The 22,278-nt window shown below is 37.3% G+C and overlaps 1 protein-coding gene across 7 annotated transcripts in view; it reads left to right on the plus strand.

Annotated features, from left to right (window-relative positions):
- The window catches only part of LOC124603631 (kinase D-interacting substrate of 220 kDa B), a 388,427-nt gene that overhangs the window by 332,852 nt on the left and 33,297 nt on the right, over nucleotides 1-22,278 (plus strand). For 6 of the 7 annotated variants that reach the window (XM_047136417.1, XM_047136415.1, XM_047136416.1 and 3 more), the window contains 10 exons: nucleotides 739-970; nucleotides 2,489-2,654; nucleotides 4,999-5,177; nucleotides 5,277-5,431; nucleotides 5,885-6,046; nucleotides 6,182-6,355; nucleotides 6,755-6,920; nucleotides 7,012-7,109; nucleotides 10,508-10,513; nucleotides 12,115-12,214. In XM_047136417.1, the coding sequence (XP_046992373.1) occupies nucleotides 739-970; nucleotides 2,489-2,654; nucleotides 4,999-5,177; nucleotides 5,277-5,431; nucleotides 5,885-6,046; nucleotides 6,182-6,355; nucleotides 6,755-6,920; nucleotides 7,012-7,109; nucleotides 10,508-10,513; nucleotides 12,115-12,214 (1,438 nt within the window). The remainder of the gene's footprint in view (nucleotides 1-738; nucleotides 971-2,488; nucleotides 2,655-4,998; nucleotides 5,178-5,276; nucleotides 5,432-5,884; nucleotides 6,047-6,181; nucleotides 6,356-6,754; nucleotides 6,921-7,011; nucleotides 7,110-10,507; nucleotides 10,514-12,114; nucleotides 12,215-22,278) is intronic. The other variant, XM_047136412.1, reaches the window with a different exon arrangement.

Here is a 22,278-nt window from a genome sequence, read left to right on the forward strand (position 1 = left end):
CATCTCCCCAAATTGTGGTGTACAAGCAGACATCATCTAGAAGACAGCCTTCCCCAGTGACATAATTAAGATGTATCGACAAGTATTTATTTCAGGACTTCTTTTAGTTTTGACCAATACTATCCCCTGTAAGAATATGAACCACTTTTTTTAAATACGCTGTTTAAGAGGCACTAGCATAGACAAATATGGTCCTGGAGAATTGGTGGAGTCCAAGAAGGAAGAAATATTTTTCTGGGCTGTATTTTCCTACTCTTCATTGCTGGCTTATGTGGAATGCCTTTTGGTAATGTTTGTTTAGAAGATTGTTGTTTAATTTGTTTTGCTTGATAATGAAGTTTTGCTCATATTACTTTGGCTAAAATTTTGTTGATAGTGTTTACTTAGTATTATCAATATCACTAATTCTTTCCTTTCATTCTCTATTCTTCTCATTTTTGATTCAGTGCTATAAAATTTCACACAATTTACATTGGGAATTTTACTTGTTTGACACGCAGTTGTTGATTACACAGCTTTAGAGTCTGCTGGTAACCACATTTTTCTCTTTTCTTTCTCCTGTTTTTCCTATTCTTCGTCTTCTTCTTCTTCTTCTTCTTCTTCTTACCTCTTGCTCATTTTAAATAAAATAAATTGATTTTATATTTTATAATTGTAAATAATTTATAAGTTTAAATGTGTTATCTATCACAGTAGGCCATATTTATGAAATGTGGAGGTTATACTTTTTTGCGGCAGGTTTCTGGTCGACGTCTGTCATCTGAATCTGGATTTAGCAGCACAGATAAACTGAAACGAAAGGGATCTCGAAAACTGAAGCTGAGTGAAAGTGTTGCAAGCAGCCTGGGCAGTAATTTAAATCGTGTTGGTGGAGCACATGACTTAACAAAAATGCTGTTGACAGATGATTATTTCAGTGATGTAAATCCTCGTAGTATGCGGCGCCTCTTGAATGTTGTTTACATTACAGGTAAACTGTGTAATGTGCTCCTATAGCTGTTCTTTATGGTTATTACATCCATGTAAAATTTTGGTTGTTGAACTGTACCTTTGTTTTTATAGTGTAGTGCATTCATATGAAACGTTGTTGTTAGTGAAATCTTAATAAGGAATTAATTGATCGAAGTATCTGTACTTAAATAAATGAAATCTGTGTCAAATTTGCTAGCTTCTAATATAAATAATTTAGGAGTGAAGTAGACCACTCACTAAATAGGAGAAATGTCGAGCCATAAAACACACACACACACACACACACACACACACACACACACACACAGAGAGAGAGAGAGAGAGAGAGAGAGAGAGAGAGAGAGAGAGAGAGACACCTGTACTCCTGCATTGTGCCAGCTGGACATGACTGCCGGGATTGCAATACTACTGGTGGACTGGGATGTGGGTTGTGTCAGGTATTGGTTGGTGGACAGAGAAAGAGGTGGGAGACATGAGGAGACATTAGGAATGGGTAGCTAGCTGCTCTGATGGAGGGGGACGGATATGTATGCTAGACGTGTGACGCACAGGTACTGGAGCCAGTGAGGTGTATTCCACAATGCAGATTATATGGAGACGTGGACTTAGAGAGGTTAGCAGGAGAAACTGTGGGGTAGCTTGAGACTAGGAACTTTATGGGCGTGAAAGATGTGCAATAGTAATTCCTATCTACCTGTATGTAGTACAGGAAGGCTGGTGCAGGAGGGAAGGATCCAGATGACACAGGTTGTGAAGCAACCATTGAACTCAAGCATGTTGTGCTCAGCAATGTTTTTGCTACTGGGTGGTCAGCTTTGCTCTAGGCCATAGGGCGGTGGCCATTCAACATTGGACAGCTGGTCAGTTGTCATGTTGACATAAAATGCTGTGCAATAATGGCAACAGAGCAAAGTTGACCACCTAGTGACACAACACGCTACTGAGCACAATATGCTTGAGTTCAATGGCTGCTTCACGAGATACGCCATCTGATTTCTTCTCTCCAGTACAGTATTTCCTGAGCTGTATAGATGAGATTGTTCTTGCAACACATTCCTCCAGTAATCTTTCAGGACTCAATCTCTGCTAATCCACTGTCCCCACATCCTCTCCTCAAGGATTTCCCATTCCTTTGTTCTCTCAGCCCATCCCATCACCAATCCCTCTTCCTGCATCTTGTCCCTTTCTTCCTCTACATAAGTAATAAATGTGAAACAGTATCATTTTAGATTTCTAACAAAGCCTCAGATAGCTATTGACACTTATAAATATGAAAAGTCAGAATGTCATCTTTTACTTCCTGTGGTAAAATGTTTTCTTTCTGACTGATTAGCCACATTTGTAAATATTTATTGTATGGAACTGAAGTGTGTTGTGTACTTTCTTAATTGTAAAAATACCATCGGAACGGAAATATCTTTGTAATGGAATGTGGTGTGTAGTACATTTTCTTCCCTTTTTTATAATATTGCCATTGCTTACTACTGTATAATTTTTCTTCTTATTTTACTTTTAGGTCGTTTGCTAAAGGCTTTTCAGATAGACTTCAACTGGTATCATCTTGCAAGCTGGGTAAACATAACTGAGCAGTGGCCGTTCCGAACATCATGGATTATATTGTATTATGATACTTACGAGGAATCACTTGATGATAATACATCTCTGAAGTCATTGTATGACAAGTAAGTATTGTTCTGACATTCTAATGACAGTGGTTGCTTATGTGTTAGGAAATATGAATAGTTAGTAAGACTGAGAACATCGCTGAGATTTTGGATGAATCCTTCTTCAAAACTAACAGAATGCACATACATACAACTTCACAGCTGTATTGTCCCCTGCTGACTGCATTGTGATGGCACTGCAACTAGATGGGTTAGGTGTTGTCTCAGGTGGGGTAGGGTGGGGAGAAAGGTAGGGAAAAGGAGGGGAAGTTGGGGAAGGGTGGCTGACAGATGGGAGAGAGAGAGAGAGTCAGCAAGGATGATAGGAATGTGACTATGATGACCTCATTTTGGCAGATGCAGGGGGAATTGCACATAGTCCATGATGATAAGGAGTGGATTGGGAGGGAAGTAGAATGAAGAAAGTGAAGACTGCAGGGAGGAGGGTAAGTGCAGGATGAATGACATGGGGGTCATAAGGGGCAGGAATGCAGGTGTTGTTATGGAAGGGGTTAGTAGGGTTGGGGTATAGAGGTTTATAAAATCAAAGGATGTGTTACAGGGACTGTTCCCATTTGCATAATTCAGAGGATTTAACATTAGGGGTAGGACCCAGAAGCTGTGGATTGTGATGTGAAACCACAGTTGAAGTGTTGCTCGTGCTGCTCAGCAGTGTGCTCCACCACTGGGTGATCAACTCTGCTGCTGACCACAGTTTTGCTGTGCCCATTCACTTAAGCAGACAGCTGGTTGGTGGTCATACCCACATAAAATGCTGTGCAGGAGTTATTACAGAGGTGGGATATTATATTTCTCATTTGACAGGTGTGATACAGTAGGGTCTGTCTGTGACGGGGCTGGAGTAGGATGTGCTGGATGGATGCAGCAGACAGGTCTTGCATCTGGGTGTTCAAATGAATGTAGGTTGCAGTAGTTATGCAGAGATGAAAATGCTTGTACAAGAGAGAGCAGCACAGAGAAGCGCATCGGACCAGTTATTGAAAACAATGGTGTAATTCATAAGATATTTCACATGTACCATTTAATGTTTTCAGTGAACACCAACAACTCAAGAAGCTAAACTCACTGTTGTAATTAGAATACGAAAAGATAAAGAAAATTAGAAGAATATGGCAAGGCTGCTCACACGTGTAAAGCAGTCTTGACAGTGCTGTTGCTACTACAGTCTTCCATATGTTGGTCTCGTTCCTAATCAACGGTTTGAAATGAGCTTTTCACGCCTTCTGCATGTGTACATATTGCTGCTAATTTATTTTTTCCTAGCTAATACTTTTCTTCTGGAGTAATAATTTTTAAGATTGAAAAAATATAAGTATTCTTGTTGCATATATTGCCAATATTATGTTTATGTTTTCATTTTGAAATAAAGGATGTTGCTATCATATATTGCTCTTCCTTTGGGGGAAATGTGATGCAGCAAGTGAAGAAGGCATGAGACAAGACAAATTAAGCTTGAGTGGTAAAAGAGGTTGGGAGCACAAGCAAGGTACCCAACGTAAGTGTAAGAGACTAGTATAGAGGTGAAACTGGTGCTTCAGAAAGGAGATGCAGAGGATTAAATGCTGTAGAAAATACAATAGAAAAATAAGTTAGTGTAGTCAAACTTGTAAATAAAGTCTGTCATTGGAGTTTACATTAAATGTTGCTTAATTATATAATGCTGCATGGCACGCTCTGATGTGTACTGAGAACTGTCAATATAGGTGAAGTGTCTGTTGCTGTTCATATAATCTACACACAAGCTGATAAATGAGCAGAAGCTATCCCAGGCCTGATCTGTCAGATTTTGAAAAACTATCTGGCTCTGAAGGTGTGTGTGTACAGCAGAAAGCTATTATTATTGAACTAGTTACCTTGAGAAAAAGAGACAATTTTTTGGGTAATTTGGAGTTTGACTAGGTTATCCCCATGTTGGGTTGGTAGTGGAATATGACCCTTGTTGCTGTGAAAATAAGGATGGACAAGGGCAGTCTCATTTCCAATTAAACTTCTTGAAAGCATTATCTTAGTAAACTAGTACATTAAAATGTTGTATCCCAAGGAGAGTCATTCTGTTTGTGTTATGTTTACAAATTTTGGGATTGTGGGGAGAAGGAAATGACAAAGTCTGTGCTGTGCAGTAGGTAATAGTTCATGCTTTTGAACAGCATTGTTTTTGTAAGATGTACGTCAGTCAGTTTACAGTAACAGAATCACTTTAAAAGTTTCATGAGTTATGGATTAGTTAGCGATAATGGTTGATTAATTGGCTACTGTGAAATATGTAATACAGTAAAGTGCTGTTCAGTGTCCTATCTACCTTATTTGGTTTTCTCATTAATAATATTTTTCGTTGTTTCAGAGTTCGCCCTCAGATTCCAATTTCAAAAGATGTAGAACCATTATTGGAACTGGACAGAGATGAGAAGAAATTTGATATATTCCTGACTTACCATCGAAATACTTTGCTAGTTAGCGACATGAAAGTATTTTTGCCATTCACAATCAATTTGGATCCCTACATAAAGAAAGTAATTAAAGGTTCGTATGATGATAACAAAAAATTAATATATTTTGTTTATTTATGAGTGTGTCACATACAGCATCTGTGTTGCATCTGATTCTGGCTTGCATTAACAGAGGATCAACAGAACATGGATGACACCGGATTACAGTTTGGATCATCATTTGCTGCAAAATCTCCACCCCCACAAATACCAGTTGCACAGCAGCACTCAATGTGGTCACCATCACAGTGGGCAACTGCCAACAAAACATCCTTACTTAGAAGACAGGTGAGCACCTTTATCAGTTTTAGTGTACTTCAACAGTACACTGAAAAATGGATCTGTTGATTTCCTTATGACATTCAAAACATTGTTATGTTTCTCTGTTGGTTGCAAGTGTAATAATACAAATGTAGAATATTTGGGGTTTGGCAAAAGAGACTGAAAGTTCTGTGGAATGCTGTCACATAAATTTTGAAACAATCAGTGACACAAGCCATGGGTTGAGGTTAATAATAATTGTTGGACTTGAAATTCTGAAAGCCTTATGAGCTAGTTAACGCGGTCGGAAGGAATTATAATATTTAATCTGTTGTGGTGTTGCACAACTATTTCATGTTCTCAAGGCATAGCAAAATTGTAATTAATTAAAAGGTATTTTACTGTAGGCTACAAATAGCTTTTCATTTTACGGTGCCTAATGATCTTGTTTTCCTAATGAGACATCCTTTCATACTGTAGAGACCTATTGGACGAAGTGCTTCTGTGCAATCAAATTATGCACCTGCACCAGTTGTTAGCTGGCCACAGGGGTGGATGACGTTGCAGGAACCTATGCCTCATCCTCCATTGTTACAGCAACCATCAGTCTGTCCACCATTGACCATAGGTCGAAGTTTTCCTGTAAGTTATCATTCTGAAACTTTATCTTAATAAATTTTTGTAATTAGAAATCTCAAATTCTCTTGCTACAGTTGAAAGAAAATAAACTAGTTTGACTATCTCAAGTCATATTTCCCCCTTCTTTTTTTTTTTCAGGAAGAAGTTCTGGAGAACAAACTTTCGGGTTTAACTGTTGATGGAGTTTGCAGTCTTTTAGCTAAAATTGAAGATCTCAGTACTCCTTCCGTTTCAAAATATGCTAATGTAATTCGTGATAACAATATAAATGGTAGAGTTTTACTGCACTGTGATCTGGAGGAGCTTAAAAAGGTGCATATTGAATTAAATTGTTTTACATTTGTTGTTCTATGTTTAAGAACTAAATTATGGGTTTCAGTCTTTCACCTTGGTGTGCGATAGTGAAGTTGACATACCTATATTACTGAACATAATGAAATAAAGTTTCATGTTTTCTGTGGATGAAGAAAATCAGAAGGAATCAAATAATTTAAAAATTGTAACAGAACATAAAATTTGAAATCATAAAAGCTCAGCTTTGAATGTAGATAAGAATTTCTTCTTAATATGAAATTTGCGGCATATACAGCAATCATTGTGCTTCTAACAACCCTTCACTTGTATAGGGTAAAAGTAAATAATTTTAGCTCATTGTGTCCTCTGTTTTTCTTTAACTTTCATTTTAAAATATTATTATTTTATCAATTGAAGGTTCTCCAAATGTCATTTGGTGATTGGGAGTTGTTTAGAATGCTCATTGTTTCACTAAGGGAAACTGAATTTTATGGGCCAAATCAACAAGAGGAACTTACTTCAAAGAATGTCAGGTTTTCTGTACCAACCAGACAGTTCATGCCACCTTCACAGGAGAGGAAAGGCAAGTGTAAAAAAAGGAGAAACTGCAATTTATTTTATATCAGTACTGAAACATTCATTTAAATGTTAACTTTATAATGGTCTTCTTTTAGGTCTTAGCTCAAAGCAGGCAGGTTCACTTGAAAAAGAAAAATCATCTTCACGAAGCGAGAGCCGCACAGCAAGCAAACAGACTGTGATGGAGAAACAGGCAAGCATTGACATTATCTTGTTGTCTTTCCTAATGAGTTGAATTAATGTAAAGTTCTCGGGCTTCCAGTCAGTGTATTCATTATTGCATCATTGAGCCATTTCAATGAACTCATCCAATTGCAAAACCAAGAACTTTGTATGAAGCAAGCATTTATTTAAATTCACTTCTTAATGAATAAAGAAGAGGAAACTTCTTTTCTTCCTTGCAGACATTCTGAAGCTTTTGTAAAATCAATGCTGTTTTACAAATTAAATTATTCTGTCTATATTATGATAATTGCAATTATGGAATGGTAAAGACAAACAAAGAAAAAGGAGGAGGAGGAGAAGAAAAAAAGTGTTTACCTACTTGGACTACAATGTTGGGCAGCATACTTGATTATTAGAACCTTCTTTTTATGAGATCAATTTTGGTTTCCATTTTTCAACTGATGTAATTATCTCATGTGTGACCTTACACTCTTTTATATACCTGTTAGCCAGAAATGGAAAATACTTCTCGATATTCTTTCATTCTCTGTACATAATCACACCATTTGTTGCTGTTATCTTAAACCTTCTCCAAACTCCAAATGTTCAGCAGTTGCTGCCCACCAGCTTTTTTTACTTTAGTTATTATTGTGTCTGCTAAAGGGCTGTTTGCAGGAATTGCGCTTCCGCAGCCTGTATTTGGCTTTTGTCTTACGCTTTTTTGGTGCTTTGCTATCTTCCAGACATTTGAAGGAACACAAATGTTTTCATAAAATTTCCTTACTTTGTCTTTCAAGAAGTCCCGCCCCCCTCCCCCCCTCTTCCCATTCACCATTCTTTTAGTGCTCACACATATATATACTAAATTTCTGAGTTTACAGTCAATATGTCCTCTTTGGATAATACACCTGACCTGCTCAGACTTTTCATTTCTGACATATTGTAATCATGTACTGTACTGTTGATGTGCTTCATATGCATTAGCCCTTATATTGTACTCCACAATTATGGTGCTGTGTTCACCTTGAACAAATGAAATCTAGTTTCATTCTTAGTTAGCACAGAAATATTCAATTATTGAAGGAACTTTGATTTTTGTTCAGATGCTAGTATCTGTGCAGCTTGGTTGGTGTTAATGTGTTCTATTTGGGGTGGTCCCAGATAATGTTACAAACTGTCAGGATTGATGGAGAAAGGTAATGTGTCAAATTGAGGTAATGGACCCTGGTCTGGAAATGATTCAGTCAAAATTTATAACCGAAAATCATTTTGATACCTCTGACAGTGGACCACTTCTGCTGCTATTTCTTTGCTTTCCATATTTTGGTAGGGTAGTGTATTGGATGCACATAATTACTAGCCAATTTCACTGACATTGATTTGTTGTAGAATCATGGAACATATTTTGTGTTCAGACCTTTCTGGACTCTGAGAAGCTCATCTGCAGAAACCAGCATGGTTCAGGAAACAGCGGTCATGCGAGAACCAGCTGGCCCTCTTTGTGCATGACATACAACAGACACTAGATACTGGCTCCCAGGTTGATGCCATATTTCTCGACTTTCGAAAGGGGTTTGACTAATTTCTGCACTGCCGCTTGTTCCACCAAGTGTGCGCTTATAGTCTATCCGATGAGACATGCGGTTGGATAGAAAGTTTTATAACAGACAGGGAGCAGTATGTCGTCCTGAATGGGGTGGCTTCCACAGAAACAAGCGTAACTTCAGGTGTGCCCCAGGGCAGCGTAATAGATCCACTGCTTTTTATAATTTACATAAACGATGTGGTTGATTATATTGACAGTGGCATTAGACTGTTTGCTGATGATGGTGTAGTCTACAGGAAAGTACTGTCACACGAAAGTTGTGAACAAGTCAATGAGGCTTTGCAGAAAATTAATGCGTGGTGTAATGACTGGCAGTTATCTTTCAATATTAGTTAGTGTAACCTACTGTGTATAACAAGGTGAAAATCCCCATTAATGTACAAGTACAAAATAGATTCCCAGTCTTTGGAAGCAGCAACATCCGTCTAGTATCTGGGTGTGACTATTCGAAATGATCTCAAATGGAATGATCAGATTAAACAAGTAAGGGTAGGGCAAACTCTAGATTGTGGTTTATTGGCAGAATCCTGAAGCGATGCAATCCTTCAACAAAGGAAGTAGCTTACAATATGTTAGTTCATCCAGTCTTAGAGTATTGTTCGTCTCTATGGGACCCTTACCAGTTGGGTCTGATTCAAGAGATTGAGAAGGTCCAAAGAAGAGCAGCAAGGTCTGTGACTGGTACATTTAGCCATCGCGAGAGCGTTACAAATCTCGCGGAAAGTTTGAAGTGGGACACACTTGCAGATAGACGGCGCGCTAAACGGAAGGGACTGCTCACTAAATTCCAAAATCCGATCTTCACCGATGATGTAGAGCATATATTATTACCATCAACTTTCAAATCGCGCAATGATCACTATTCAAAGATAAGGGAAATTAGAGCTTGTACTGAGGCATTCAGACAGTCGTTTTCCCCTTGCGCGATCTGTGAGTGGAACAGGGGGGGGATATGGCTTTTAGTGCAAATTGTGCCCTCCGCCACACATCGCTTGGTGGCTAGCAGAGTATATATGTAGGTGTAGATATATTATGGACCAAAACAAGAAAAAATTATTAACTAAACATGGGCTCTAAAAATCCACATATCTTATGAGCTGTGAACACTTGTTTAATAGAAGAGATGTGTTTCACAATAACAAAGATGAACAAGTGCTTGTAGCTCTTAAGGTATCCGCTGTAGAGTCTATGTTTGCAGGACATTTTTTTCTTGTGTTGGTCCATATTATTTCTTCTCGGAATATGAAAAGCAAAGAGCTTGCAGTAGATGATGTCAGCTGTCAGAGATAGCAGAAAGATTTTCAGTGACATTTTACTCAGTTGTTGCCGGACAAGGGTTCCTTACCTCAGGTTGATAAATTTACCCTTCTCCAGCATCCCTGAAAGTCTGTAACATCATCACAAAACAACTTGTCTGTGAAATATATTAAATGTTACTGAGTAGTGGCCTTGACTTTCCTCATCATAATATTTAACATTATCATGGAGTACTACAGTTTAGAGCAGAGTGCTAAACTCAGAACAGTTATGTTGTCTGGTAGGGTGGGAATTGGTGTAGTTTAAATGGTAGAAGGACTGGATTCAATTGTGTGTAATTGAATAAGCCAGTTGTGTAAGTATAAACTGATAAGCAGTAAATGATGTAGTGTAAAAAATGTCATTTATGGGCTCATTTTGGGTTCTGTAGTGCAAAAATTGCTAGTACTTCAAAATAGGTGTTCTGTTTATTTTTTTTTTCCTGTTCTTATTTTTTAGTATTGATTTAAATCAGTGCTAATGCTACTGCAATTCTTAAATGCCTCCCAATTTGGAATCTGCAGTATCAGGTAAATACTAATGTATACTTTTTTAAAAGTATTTTTAAGTACACAAAATCAGACAATGTTAATATGAAACTTCAAAGATTTAGTCATTTCTGTGGCACAATGTGATGAACATTAAAACTTAACCTTTGAAAGTAAACCCCATTCAAACTATAGAAAGTTATAGTTTCTCCATTAACGTTGTATGGATGCAAAAGCTGGACTCTTAACTTTTGACCAAATAAGACAAACTGACTCGTCTGAAATGAGATTTCTCCACTTTGTTACAGGACACTTGTTTCTAGATCATGAGAAGAATATTGATATTTGACAGGAATTCAATGTGAAGTCAGTTGCAGATCTAATAAATAAATACTAGAGGGATTGTGCTAAATGTGAGAAAGAGAGTAGAATCATGAAGATTGATTTGCACAACAATCTCATTAAAAAACAAAATACTGGCCACATTTAAAAAGAGGGTGTTAGTAGTTTTAAAGCAGAACAGGCCAATAGGTCTAAAACATGACATCGACAATGACAACGATGATGATTATAGTTTTTGCTCAAGTCCTATTTTGTGTATGTATGTGTGTGTGTGTGTGTGTGTGTGTGTGTGTGTGTGTGTGTGTGTGTGTGGGCGCGCGCACATGTGTGAGAGAGAGAGAGAGGTGTAAATAAGGAAACCATGTTCATGATATGTAAATAAATGTAAACATTTGACAGCTTAAGTAACTGAATCAGAGCCACATGTCAGCAAAGGTCTCTCACCCCTGGTCTAGTGCATGATGCAGTGTATTACCTATTCATCCATGAAGTATATTGAGCAATTTGTGTTAATAGGAACAGTGTGCAAAGTGGTGATGCAAAAATGAATTTGTGGCTGTCCATAGGTTTTAGCACTACATTTGGCTTAATTTCTAATGAGGAAATATTACATTCTTTTACACATACACACACACACACACACACGCACACGCACACGCACACGCGCACACACACACACACACACACACAGACAGAAGAAGCAATTGGACTGTGAGATGGCCTTTGGTGTAAAATAGAGCCAGTTTAGGAGTTTTTGTATTGAGGACAATAGAGGATAAAGCCGGGTTGATCAGCAAAAGAAATATACTGAAGAGTTGACTCATAATCTGAACATTGCTGGATAGGGAAATGTGTTTTTGAAATCTGTAAAAGAGGCAGGAAAACAAATGAGTCAGGGAAGGAACCACAATGACAATGAAATAGAGATGGGCACGACATATTACTTGGAGAATAGGTGTTAATGGATAAGGAAAATCTTTACTAGATTCCAAGACATAAGAAAAGACTAAGAAAGTGGTTAGATGGCATCAGAAAGTACATAGGTGACTATATATAAGAATAGCTTAATACATGGAAAAATCTTGAGAGAGTAAACACATCTTCTGTTATTCGTGTGTAACAAGTGACTTTACATATCATGCAGGCTGCAACACTACTAACACATATTTGCAAGTGGCTATTTATATTCTTGTTTGATCGATATTTACTCTCTTTGTTAAATGAAGGAAGCAGGGATCATTTTTATTGTGACAAGAGTTCATTAATATGACTTGTAATCATCAATATATGCTCACACTTAGGTGACACTCGAGGAGCAAATGATCTGTGGTGCACTGCAGACCTTAAATGAGGAAGCATGTGAAGATGTTTTGGATGAAACAGAAGCTCCACAAGAACCAGGTGAGTTTACTGTCGTCACGCTGTTCGACCCTGTTCAAGAGAAGCCAACAGTCAGCACATGGGCCGAAAACTCCATCCTCTGAATGAATGCTCTCAGCAGCTGAATCACCAGTGGTTCTTCATATCTAAATAGTTCCATTTGAATATCATTGCACATTGTTGCGTGCTGGAAAAAAATGAGCAATGTTATTCAAATGGAGTTGTTTAGAATCTCAGACCGGACTTACGAAGACATCAGCATGTTCCTGGAGACATCTTTTGGATGAAGACACAGTATTAAATATAGCATTATATTTTTCATAACTTGTAGTTTTCTGAATGTTTTAGAATTTATACAAATTCAGTAATATTATATTCATTTATAAAATGTTCTTCAGTATAGTACAAATTACAGTACAAAGTTAAATTATGAACTTTCATCTGTCATACTGGCATTGCAAAAGTTATTGTTATATTAGTGTTATGAATTCAAAGAGAATGTAAGGGTTAGCAAAGCAGAACATACGTTGTTATGCAAGGTGTTCCGATCCTCGTTTCTTTCCTCACTAGTATTGAAATGCTTACTATTTGTGTTAAAAATATGACAATGTAGTATCAGATGTGATATAATAACTGTTTTATACAAAAGCAATCATATGGCAGATTATAGACTTCCTTAAATGTCTTAATTTAATGTGAGAACTCAGAACCCTAAGAAAGAAAGGATTTTAAACTAAAGTAAATTAACATTGTTATTTGTGAACAGACTTTTTACAATAATGATTGCATATGTATGTCAACTGTAACTAATGAAAGGTATTTAAATATGCATTTATCATATGAACATTATTACTGAAGCATGAAGAATAAAATATTTAACACATTGCATGTGCTTACTACTGAACTATTATGCATGGTAAGAACATACCTTTGAAACCTGCCCCACTTAAATTATATTTTGTTGTTGTAGTTACATTTGATTTGCTTGTGGCCAAAAGCAAAACATCTGGGAAAAGCATTTGGAGAGTATTACTAAATTATTGATAACTGACTCTGCAACACATTCTTTTTGGGTCATTGTTTCATTTCTGTGCACACTTCGCTTAGTAACTCAAAGCATTTTGAGTATGTAATTTTCCGTTTTGCCATACCAACACATTTATTGCTTACTAGTAATTACAAATTAAGCTTGTTTTATAATTGCTTGTAATTTGCAATTATCTTCCACCTTCGAAATGACTGCTTTCTTTATGTTTTAAATATTTTCCTGCAATTAATGAAAACTGCTTTTGTCAACATATTCTTAGATTGTTAACAAATGAGGTTGAAACTATACAGTACTTTAGATGTTAGTGAAAAATGCTGGCATACACTTTCTGTATTTTTAGCGTAGGCTCTTAAGAAAAAGAAACTCGAGGTGAGACATGTTCGTAAAATATATGATTTCTTGTCCTAAATCTAAAGCAAAATAGTGGACACAATATGTATTGCAGTGGCAGCATTTCCTCTTATTTTACAAGTTTACTACTTGTTTCTCAAAAAATTCAGAGGGTTATGCCGTACAGATAGATGTTAATTGTTTTTGACAAATAACTGGCAACTTAAAAACTTTTAGTCTACAAATTCCATTAACTGGTTGATCTATAAGAAGAATTATAACCTCTTTTCAGTAATTAATTTTAAATACACGAAGAGTGACTTGGCACAGGTACTCATTTTGGAAACCTGCTTTAATTTTATTTACTGAACATAGAAAAGTTTTTGCTTGAGGTAAATGTGCAGGAATGCAAATTTAAGATTTTCACAGTTACTGGCATAGGATAATGGATGTGAAATTTTCTCATCTGAAGTCTTCAGCATGCTGATAAGTTTCTATCCTTACCAATTATATCTATCTTCAAAATACAGACCATTTGCAAGAGACAGTTATCATGAAATAGTTTCATAAAATTTCTTAATTTCTGATATTCTTTAGAACTTCTGTTTAAGACAAAAAAAACAGGATATCTCAGAAAAAATTGTGGGTTCTTTTAATGCTGGATGTGGAAAATCACAAATACTTCATGGGAGCATTCTTTGTTCCTTTGACCAGTTAGTATAATTATTTAGTTGATTAAGTAAGATAAAAGTATTTTTATTTTGAAGAACTATGTTTGGCTCTCAAATTTGCCCTAATTCCATCATAACTGTTATAAATTCTGAAAGTGTTCATTTTTGCATCAGAATAAGAGGGTTCTTATCTCCTTTGTTTACTGGCAAATAATAGAAACAAAACAGGACTATGGACTAGGGTAGACCAAACATTTTAGACCACACTTTCAGCAATTTATAACACTGCCACAGAATGGAGAGCTTAAAGAGATGGAAGAAGGGAAAAGGTGCTGTAGAAAAGGAGAAATCGCCACATTTCATGGCTTAGGAATGACACATGGTACATTGAAGAGAAGAATTAGTTATGTAGCTGTAAATTTTCATACTTCTCTTTACCATCTCATGTCTTTTCTTTCCCCTAGATGAAACCTCCCTTTTAATCTTCCAGAAAGCTCACAACTCATACATTTGTTGATGATGTGTTTGTCAGCATTGCCCCATTGTCACTGTTCTTTTTGGAAGTAGATTGTTGATATTCCTCTTCTGTCTAAAGTGTTGTTAATATTTATTTTCTGCTTTCACTTTAGATTGGTCCTTCAGTACTTTTAGATACTATTATTGTGTCAGAAGTATTTTACAGTATTCAAGTTACACAAAACATGCTTAATGAAATAAGAAAACAATAAAAGGAGAATGGAGTAGAACACTTTTCAGCCTTTAACAAAAATAAGCCGTATTAACCCTACTGGACTGTTCAGATGTCTTCCAAGGCTTACTGAACAAGGAATCAAGGAAGTGGTACAGTTCTTTAATAACTCTTCGTGATTCGCAACATTACCATGGTATTTGAAGGTTCTTGAAACCCTAATTACAAAGGCTTCAGGTTTCAGATTAGATTAGTACTTATTCCATAGGTCATGAATACAACACTTCGTAATGATGTGGAACGTGACAGGTTAATAAAAGGTGTCTGTAAAAGATATTACATTACACAAACTATTACATGACACCTAATATATAGTTTTTTGGTGGGGGGGGGGGGGGGAAATTACCCACTTACCATATCCAAAAATTCATCTAATGAGTAGAAGGAGTTGCCATTCAGAAATTCTTTTAATTTCCTTTTACATACTATATGGCTATCTGTCAGACTTGTGATGCTATTAGGTAAGTGACCAAAGACTTTTGTGGTAGCATAATTTACCCCTTTCTGAGCCAAAGTTAGATTTAACCTTGAGTAGTGAAGATCATCCTTTCTCCTAGTGTTGTAGCCAAGTACACTGCTACTACTTTTGAATTCGTTTAGATTGTTAATAACAAATTTTGAATATATATATATTGTGAGGCTACAGTGAAGATTCTTTAGCACATGTTCAAAATCTTTCTAGTGACTTTTTAAGCCTTTGTCTACAGTTGAAATTGAAGTATTATTGCTGGAGGTGTAGGTTTTGATTGGTTGGTTGTAAATGGTAAAACCAGCGTCATAAAGAAGTAGACAGTAGGACCATTTCTACATTGATGGCAATTGTTGGAGGAATAGTGCCTGACGGGTAATAAAAACTTATTTTTTGGATTAGTCATGGACAGACAGTTATCAGTTGTATTTACTGAAAGTAATGGATGAACAACTGAATCCAATAAAACTATTACAAAGCAGTTTGTTATTATCTGTTTACAAACGAAGATGTCAGATTGGCAGAAGTATGCATGGATTGACATTCTGCTCAGGTCTGCAGCCAGATAAAGCAATCATCTGAACACAATATTTCTGCAGACCACCTGGCTCACTATTATTTCCTGTGGATAGGTGACCACATATTCACTAGCTAAGTATTGTATCTTTCTTTCAATATATCTAAAAGGAGTAAAAGGTAAGTGCAGTTCAACATACCCATACGTAAAAATGAGTCGGTGTCTGTAAGTCTGCCTTTGATTGTGTTAAGACTTGCAGCAAGAGAAAAGAACTATGTTGTCTTTTCTAAAACAAATTGGCTGTAGTTTTCTTAAAACTTGACATAGACACAGGTAATAAACAAGAGGAGTTTGTCACGACTTGTTTATCAACATTGAAAAAGTCGCAATTTATTACTCATTCTAAAAATATTTCAATTAAAACAGAAACGAAATAACACTATGATCATTAAGATGTCCTAGTTTGATGCTTTGACATGTCTCCCATCAGTATACCGTATTTACTCGAATCTAAGCCGGTTTTTGTAATCCAAAAAACCGCCTGCGGCTTAGAATCGAGTGCAAAGCATGCGGAAGTTCTAAAAAATGTTGGCGGGTGCCGCCACAACTAACTTGTGCCGTCGAATATATGTAGCGCTACACAGGCATGCTTTTAGGCACAAAGGTAAATACTGGCACCAAATCCTCTGAGTCAGTATATAAATTTAAAAAAAAAGGTGGAAGACGAGCTTTTTTCTCCGCCCAGAGTATCGACCACTGCATTTTCATACATTATCCAACGAAGTAAATACAAATTGCGTATTGTTCATCTTCGAATGATGCAGCATTTTAATGTATTACGAAAATCCGACTGGCAAGACTGTTTGGGATGTTTGTCAACATGGCCAACTCTACGTTCTGAATTTGTTCCTACCTGTGAGAAGAGATGGTTGCTAATAGGAACTTTTATGAATTGTGAATTACATGCAGTATTCTCTTCACCGTAAGAATAATACGAATATAAACATTTTGCCGTGTATTGTTTCGTGTTTGCTGCTATCTCATTTAAATCCTGTCTGCCTAATAAACTACGAAACTAGAGTGAGACAACAGCAAACGCGGAAGAATATACATGTCAAGGTTATTTTCGTATTTTTCTTATGCCTAATAGTGATACAGCCAGAAATGAAGCACAGCAATTGACTAGATTTTTAAATCTAAGATGACTAATTTCTGTGCAGAATGTAATGTACTAAAGAGGCGTCTGCAAAGATTTTCAGTTTCGCTAAACTCTCGTTCAGAACATCTTCTATCATACGCAGTCTATTATTTGGTTCTTGTTGATCATTATCAAAGAAAGCTGCAGTGTAAGTAACAACAAATGGCAGTCTCTTGCCATTGTTTCTCTAATGAGACCAAGCCATGCCGCGAGCGGCGACAGGCCGTAAACACGCACTATCAGAATGCGACAATCAATGCATGACACAGTTCATTAATGAATTTTTCAGCTTAGAGTGACGTAAACACCAATAACAAAGAAAACGGCGCTTATCAGATCAAAGAAAAATAAGCAATCAATTCAAACCAGACGAAGCACGTGAAAAAGGAAGGGTACCCGTATAAATACGGACGGAGCGCCTGAGGCATAGCAATGGCTACCTGGTAAAGCTTAACTGCTAAGCTTACGACTCGAACCAAACTACTGTAGCGTCATTCATTCGACCTAAATTGTATCTCGTATTACAATGGACTAACTTTGTTTCGATTTGGAGATGCGGCCTAAAACTTTTCTCTCCCCTTGAATTTCGAGTCTCAAATTTCAGGTGCGGCTTAGATTCAGGAATTTTTTTTTTTTTATTTCGAGTCTCATTTTTCATGTGCGGCTTAGATTCGAGTAAATACGGTAACATAATTTATAAAGTCAAGGAAAAATTTATTTGCACTAAAAACAGTTCCACACCTTTATTATTAAATTCTCTTGCAATAAAATGAAATGAGTAATTGATGATAAATTTGCTTGCACTGGAATATTCAGTTGAGTTCTGGTTGAAAGAGTTCAGAACATTCTTTCTGATTACATTATTTTTGGAAATTTCATAAATTGTGGACAAAAGAATAAGAAAGTGAGGACTTTTGTTGTCATCAGACTGATTTAAAGGAATTAAGGAAAAGCATGAAAACTGAAGGCTGTCTCCAGAAAATAAGTACGTTTGGTCACTTTAGTTTAAGGATTAAAAGTAGAAAAGGGAGTTTGTGTTATTGTACTGTTTGATGTTGGTGATGGTGGGGGAGCAGTGGGGGGGGGGGGGGGGGGAGTTGGATATCAGCGAGATACTTATCAGTTCTCTCCTAAGGCTGCGAAACACCTAGCAATGGCTCTCATGGCAGCCCTTTTAAATGCCACAGAGGGCCAACAGTGCGTGTACCACAAACCTTCTGCTGCTTCCTAACACAAATGAAGTACAGCATCTCTGAGGTGAAAGCTGCCAAAATGATAAATAACTACCAAGTATCACAATCAGTATATTCTGTCATTCAGCTTGAGAATAATTTTTTAATGTACGATAAAAGAGGGTTCAAAGTCTAGCTTAAAGATTAACCCTTGTGTCTGTTTATAATGCTTACCAGTCTAATTTTGATACCCTCCAGTGTAAAAAGTCCCAATGGTGAGACTCAGTGGCAATCCTTTGTGTCTTACACAATATTGCGTGTGTCTCAATAAGGCAGTACTCTGCCAAAAAGATTTCTCATGCTGCTTCAAACATATGTGGCAGTGTATGTGTTGAATGGCATGAGCTGTCTGGCTGATACTACATTTCCCACAGTGGCAAGGAATTTTATAAAAACCGCACTTCCTCAATCCCAGATCAGCTTTAATAAAGCCAAGGTGCTCCCTAATCTTGGCTGGCAAATGAATTCTTTTTGTATTCTATCTATTTAAATTTTCTTGTTTTTGAAGACCTGCCCCTTGCATATGGTAGAAAGATCACTGGTCTACATGCATCTTGTCATGGTTCTGGTGTAGGTCAAAACTCAAAGACACTATAGGTCTGTTCGTCTGTGTAGCCATTCTGGTTGAACATGGTTGAAAGATGATCTAGCTCTTTCGTCAAGCTCTCTGTATCTGAGATGCAATGCATCCTCCTCAAATGCAGCTGCAGGAGCCTTGTGCATTTGTACAATGGATGGTAACATGCTGCATGCAGATACCAGTCTGTGCGTGTTAGTTTTGATAAACTCTGTATCCCAGTGTCCTTTCTACACACCACTACATCCAGAAATGGAAGCTTACCATTCCTTTCGACCTCCATTGTGAACTTGATGCTGGATGAAGGCAATTAAAATGATCTATGGAACAATTTAGTGAATCCAATCCATGTGGCCATATCATAAATGTGTCATCAAAATACTTCTAAAAACAGGTAGGTTTCTCAGCTTTCACCCCTGGGGCATTGTATGTTCAGTTGGACTAGGCGATAGGCATGTCGATTTGTGGTGCAGGTGCCATTGGCCTTCCATGGTGTTTAAAAATCCTGCATTCATGGTCTCAATCAGTTCCAGTGAGATAAGTATGTAGCGTTCTCACCAGAAGATGGCAGCCAGGTAGATTCCAGAAATAGTGTGATCACATGGTTGCTTAATACAGTTGCAGCATTAGTTAATACGTTATGCATGGATTGTCAATCATGTTTGGAAACACATGCTGATACTTCAAAGATGAGTGTGACTCTCTTTGACAGAGTTGGAAGGAGATGACTAGGTTCCATAATCTTGCTCAACACGTGGAAAAGCTTTTTTCATTCTGAAAATAAATAACTTTTCACACACTAATAGAAAATATGTTCTTAAGTATTCCATACGTTTCAGAAATAAAATCAGTCTGAGAACATAATCTGTGTCAACTGATTTGCTGTAGAGCAACTCTCTTCAGCACTTGAGTGCTTCTCGTAATAGAACACACAGAACTTATAAATATTTAAGAAGTCAGTAAGACAAAGATCTTTCAAGTCACCAATGACATATTGGCTTGAGCCTTCTGAGTATGTTTCAGAGACCCATTTAAAAAGATAATGATTGTAAATTTTACTAAGGCTGGTTTTGAGGTGAGTCCCCCCTTCCAAATGGGGATATTTGTCATTGTACTCTTTCAGTATTTCAACACTGATGCATCAGTGGAATAACTGCATTAAGTTTTGCTACAGAGTAATTTTTTATTGTCTTCTTAAATGCCTAGAAATTATAGTTTTACTGGTACCTTAAAGACTTCTCCTTGACAAAAATTTGAACTAAGAACTGTTACGTAATGACCACACAGTAGCTTGAATGTAATATGTAAAGTCTTTTTCAAGCAAGTATGAAGTATAGAGAATGATTAATTGATATCAGTACCCAAATTCAGTTATGAGCTAAACATTTTTTAGAAGACTTTGAGTACATGGGTGTTGATACATACATTTAGTGTACATATAACACATGGAGACAAATGAGCATAGTTTCAGAAAAACTGGACGATTTACTCAAGAGAAAGAGTTCCACAAACTGAGCGCCAGTGACACATTGGTCCACCTCTGACACTTAGCACTGATTGATAGAGTTGTTGGATATCCTCCTGGTGCATTATGTCGTCAAATCCTGTGCTGGTTGGAGAAACATTCTCATAGTGCTCCAAATGTTCTCAGTTGGGGAGAGATCCTGAGACCTTGATGACAAAGGTCGGGTTTGGAGAGCATGAAGACAAGCAGCAAAAAATCTTGCCATGTGTAGGCGGGGATTACCTTGCTGAAATGTAAACCCTGGGTGGCTTGCCATGAAGAGCAATAAAATGGAGTGTAGAATATTGGCATACCACTGTGCTGTAAGAGTGTCGTGGATGACAACCAAAAGCGTACTGCTATGAAAAGAAATAGCATCCCAGACCATCGCTCCTAGTTGTTCGGCCATGTGGAGAGCGACAGATTAATATTTCACTGCTGTTCGGGGAGTCTCCAGACATATCGTCATTTGGAATCTCATTGACTGCAGTAGAATTGTCTTCAGTGAAGAGTCCTACTTTGATTTGAATCCTGATGAATAGTGAAGATGTGTCTGGAGACACCCTGGACAGTGCTGGGATATCAAACTGACTGTAGCTCTCCTTCTTTTTCTGACAACCAGGAGCAACTTTATGGGGAACCATTTTTTTTTTTTTTTTTAGTAGCTGAGAACACCTTTTGTTGTCATCTGCAGCACCTTTCCAACACAGTAGTATGTTGACAATATTCTACGCCTCATTTTGTTGTCTGTCATGGCAAGTCTTTGTGAACTCAAATTTCAGCATGATAATGCCCGCTGGTCTGCCCACGGTGAGTGATTCTACTGCTTGTCTTCAATCTTACCAGACCGTGCCCTGGCCAGCAAAGTCAGTGGATCTCACACCAATTGAGAACTTTTTGAGCATGGGAAGGGCTCTCAAACCAGCTTGGGATTTTGATGATCTAACGTGCCAATTGGACAGAATTTAGCATGTTATCCCTCAGGAGAATATCCTACAATTCTTGTCAGCAACGGCAAAGCTGAACAACTGCTTGCATAAGGGCCAGGGATGGACTAGTACTTTATTTGTGCTCTGTTTGTGAAGTTTTCTCTCTTGAAAGAATCGTCCATTTTTTTTTTCTGAAACAGTGATAATTTGTTTGTTTGTACATGTACACCAAATCTGCTGATTCACATACTATAGGTAAATTATAGTACCAGAGAGGATGATCAGTTTACTCACATTTTGTGGTAGCTTTATAACTGAGATGTTATATGACAAACATATTGTATGGATGTTGCCCAAATGTACATACAAGGGTAATCCCAGAAGTAAGGTCTCCTATTTTTTTGTAAGTACATAGACCTGTTTATTTCTACAATGGTTTACATTACTTTACAGCTTGAACATTTAGCTATTTTTTGGCATAATAACCGTTTCTGTCGATGCATTTTTGTAGACGCTGTGGCAGTTTTTGTATGCCAATGTCATACCAGCTCGCTGCCATGCCATTCAGAAAGTTATGAACCTCTTCTTTCACCTCGTCATCGGAGCTGAATCACTTTCCGGCCAAATGTTCTTCTAACCTAGGGAACAGGTGATAGTCACTGGGCGCCAGGTCAGGACTATAGGGTGGGTGGGTGATTATGTTCCACAGAAACTGTTGCAGGAGAGCAACGGTTTGCCGAGTGATATGTGGTCAAGCGTTGTCATGGAGAATGTGTACGCCCTTGCTCAACATTCCTCTTCTCCGGTTCTGAATTTCCTGTTTGAGTTTTTTCAGTCTCACCTGTCAGAGTTAATTGTGGTC

Source organism: Schistocerca americana, chromosome 1 (genome assembly GCF_021461395.2).
Source record: "Schistocerca americana isolate TAMUIC-IGC-003095 chromosome 1, iqSchAmer2.1, whole genome shotgun sequence".
NCBI classification, from domain to species: Eukaryota; Metazoa; Arthropoda; class Insecta; order Orthoptera; family Acrididae; genus Schistocerca; species Schistocerca americana.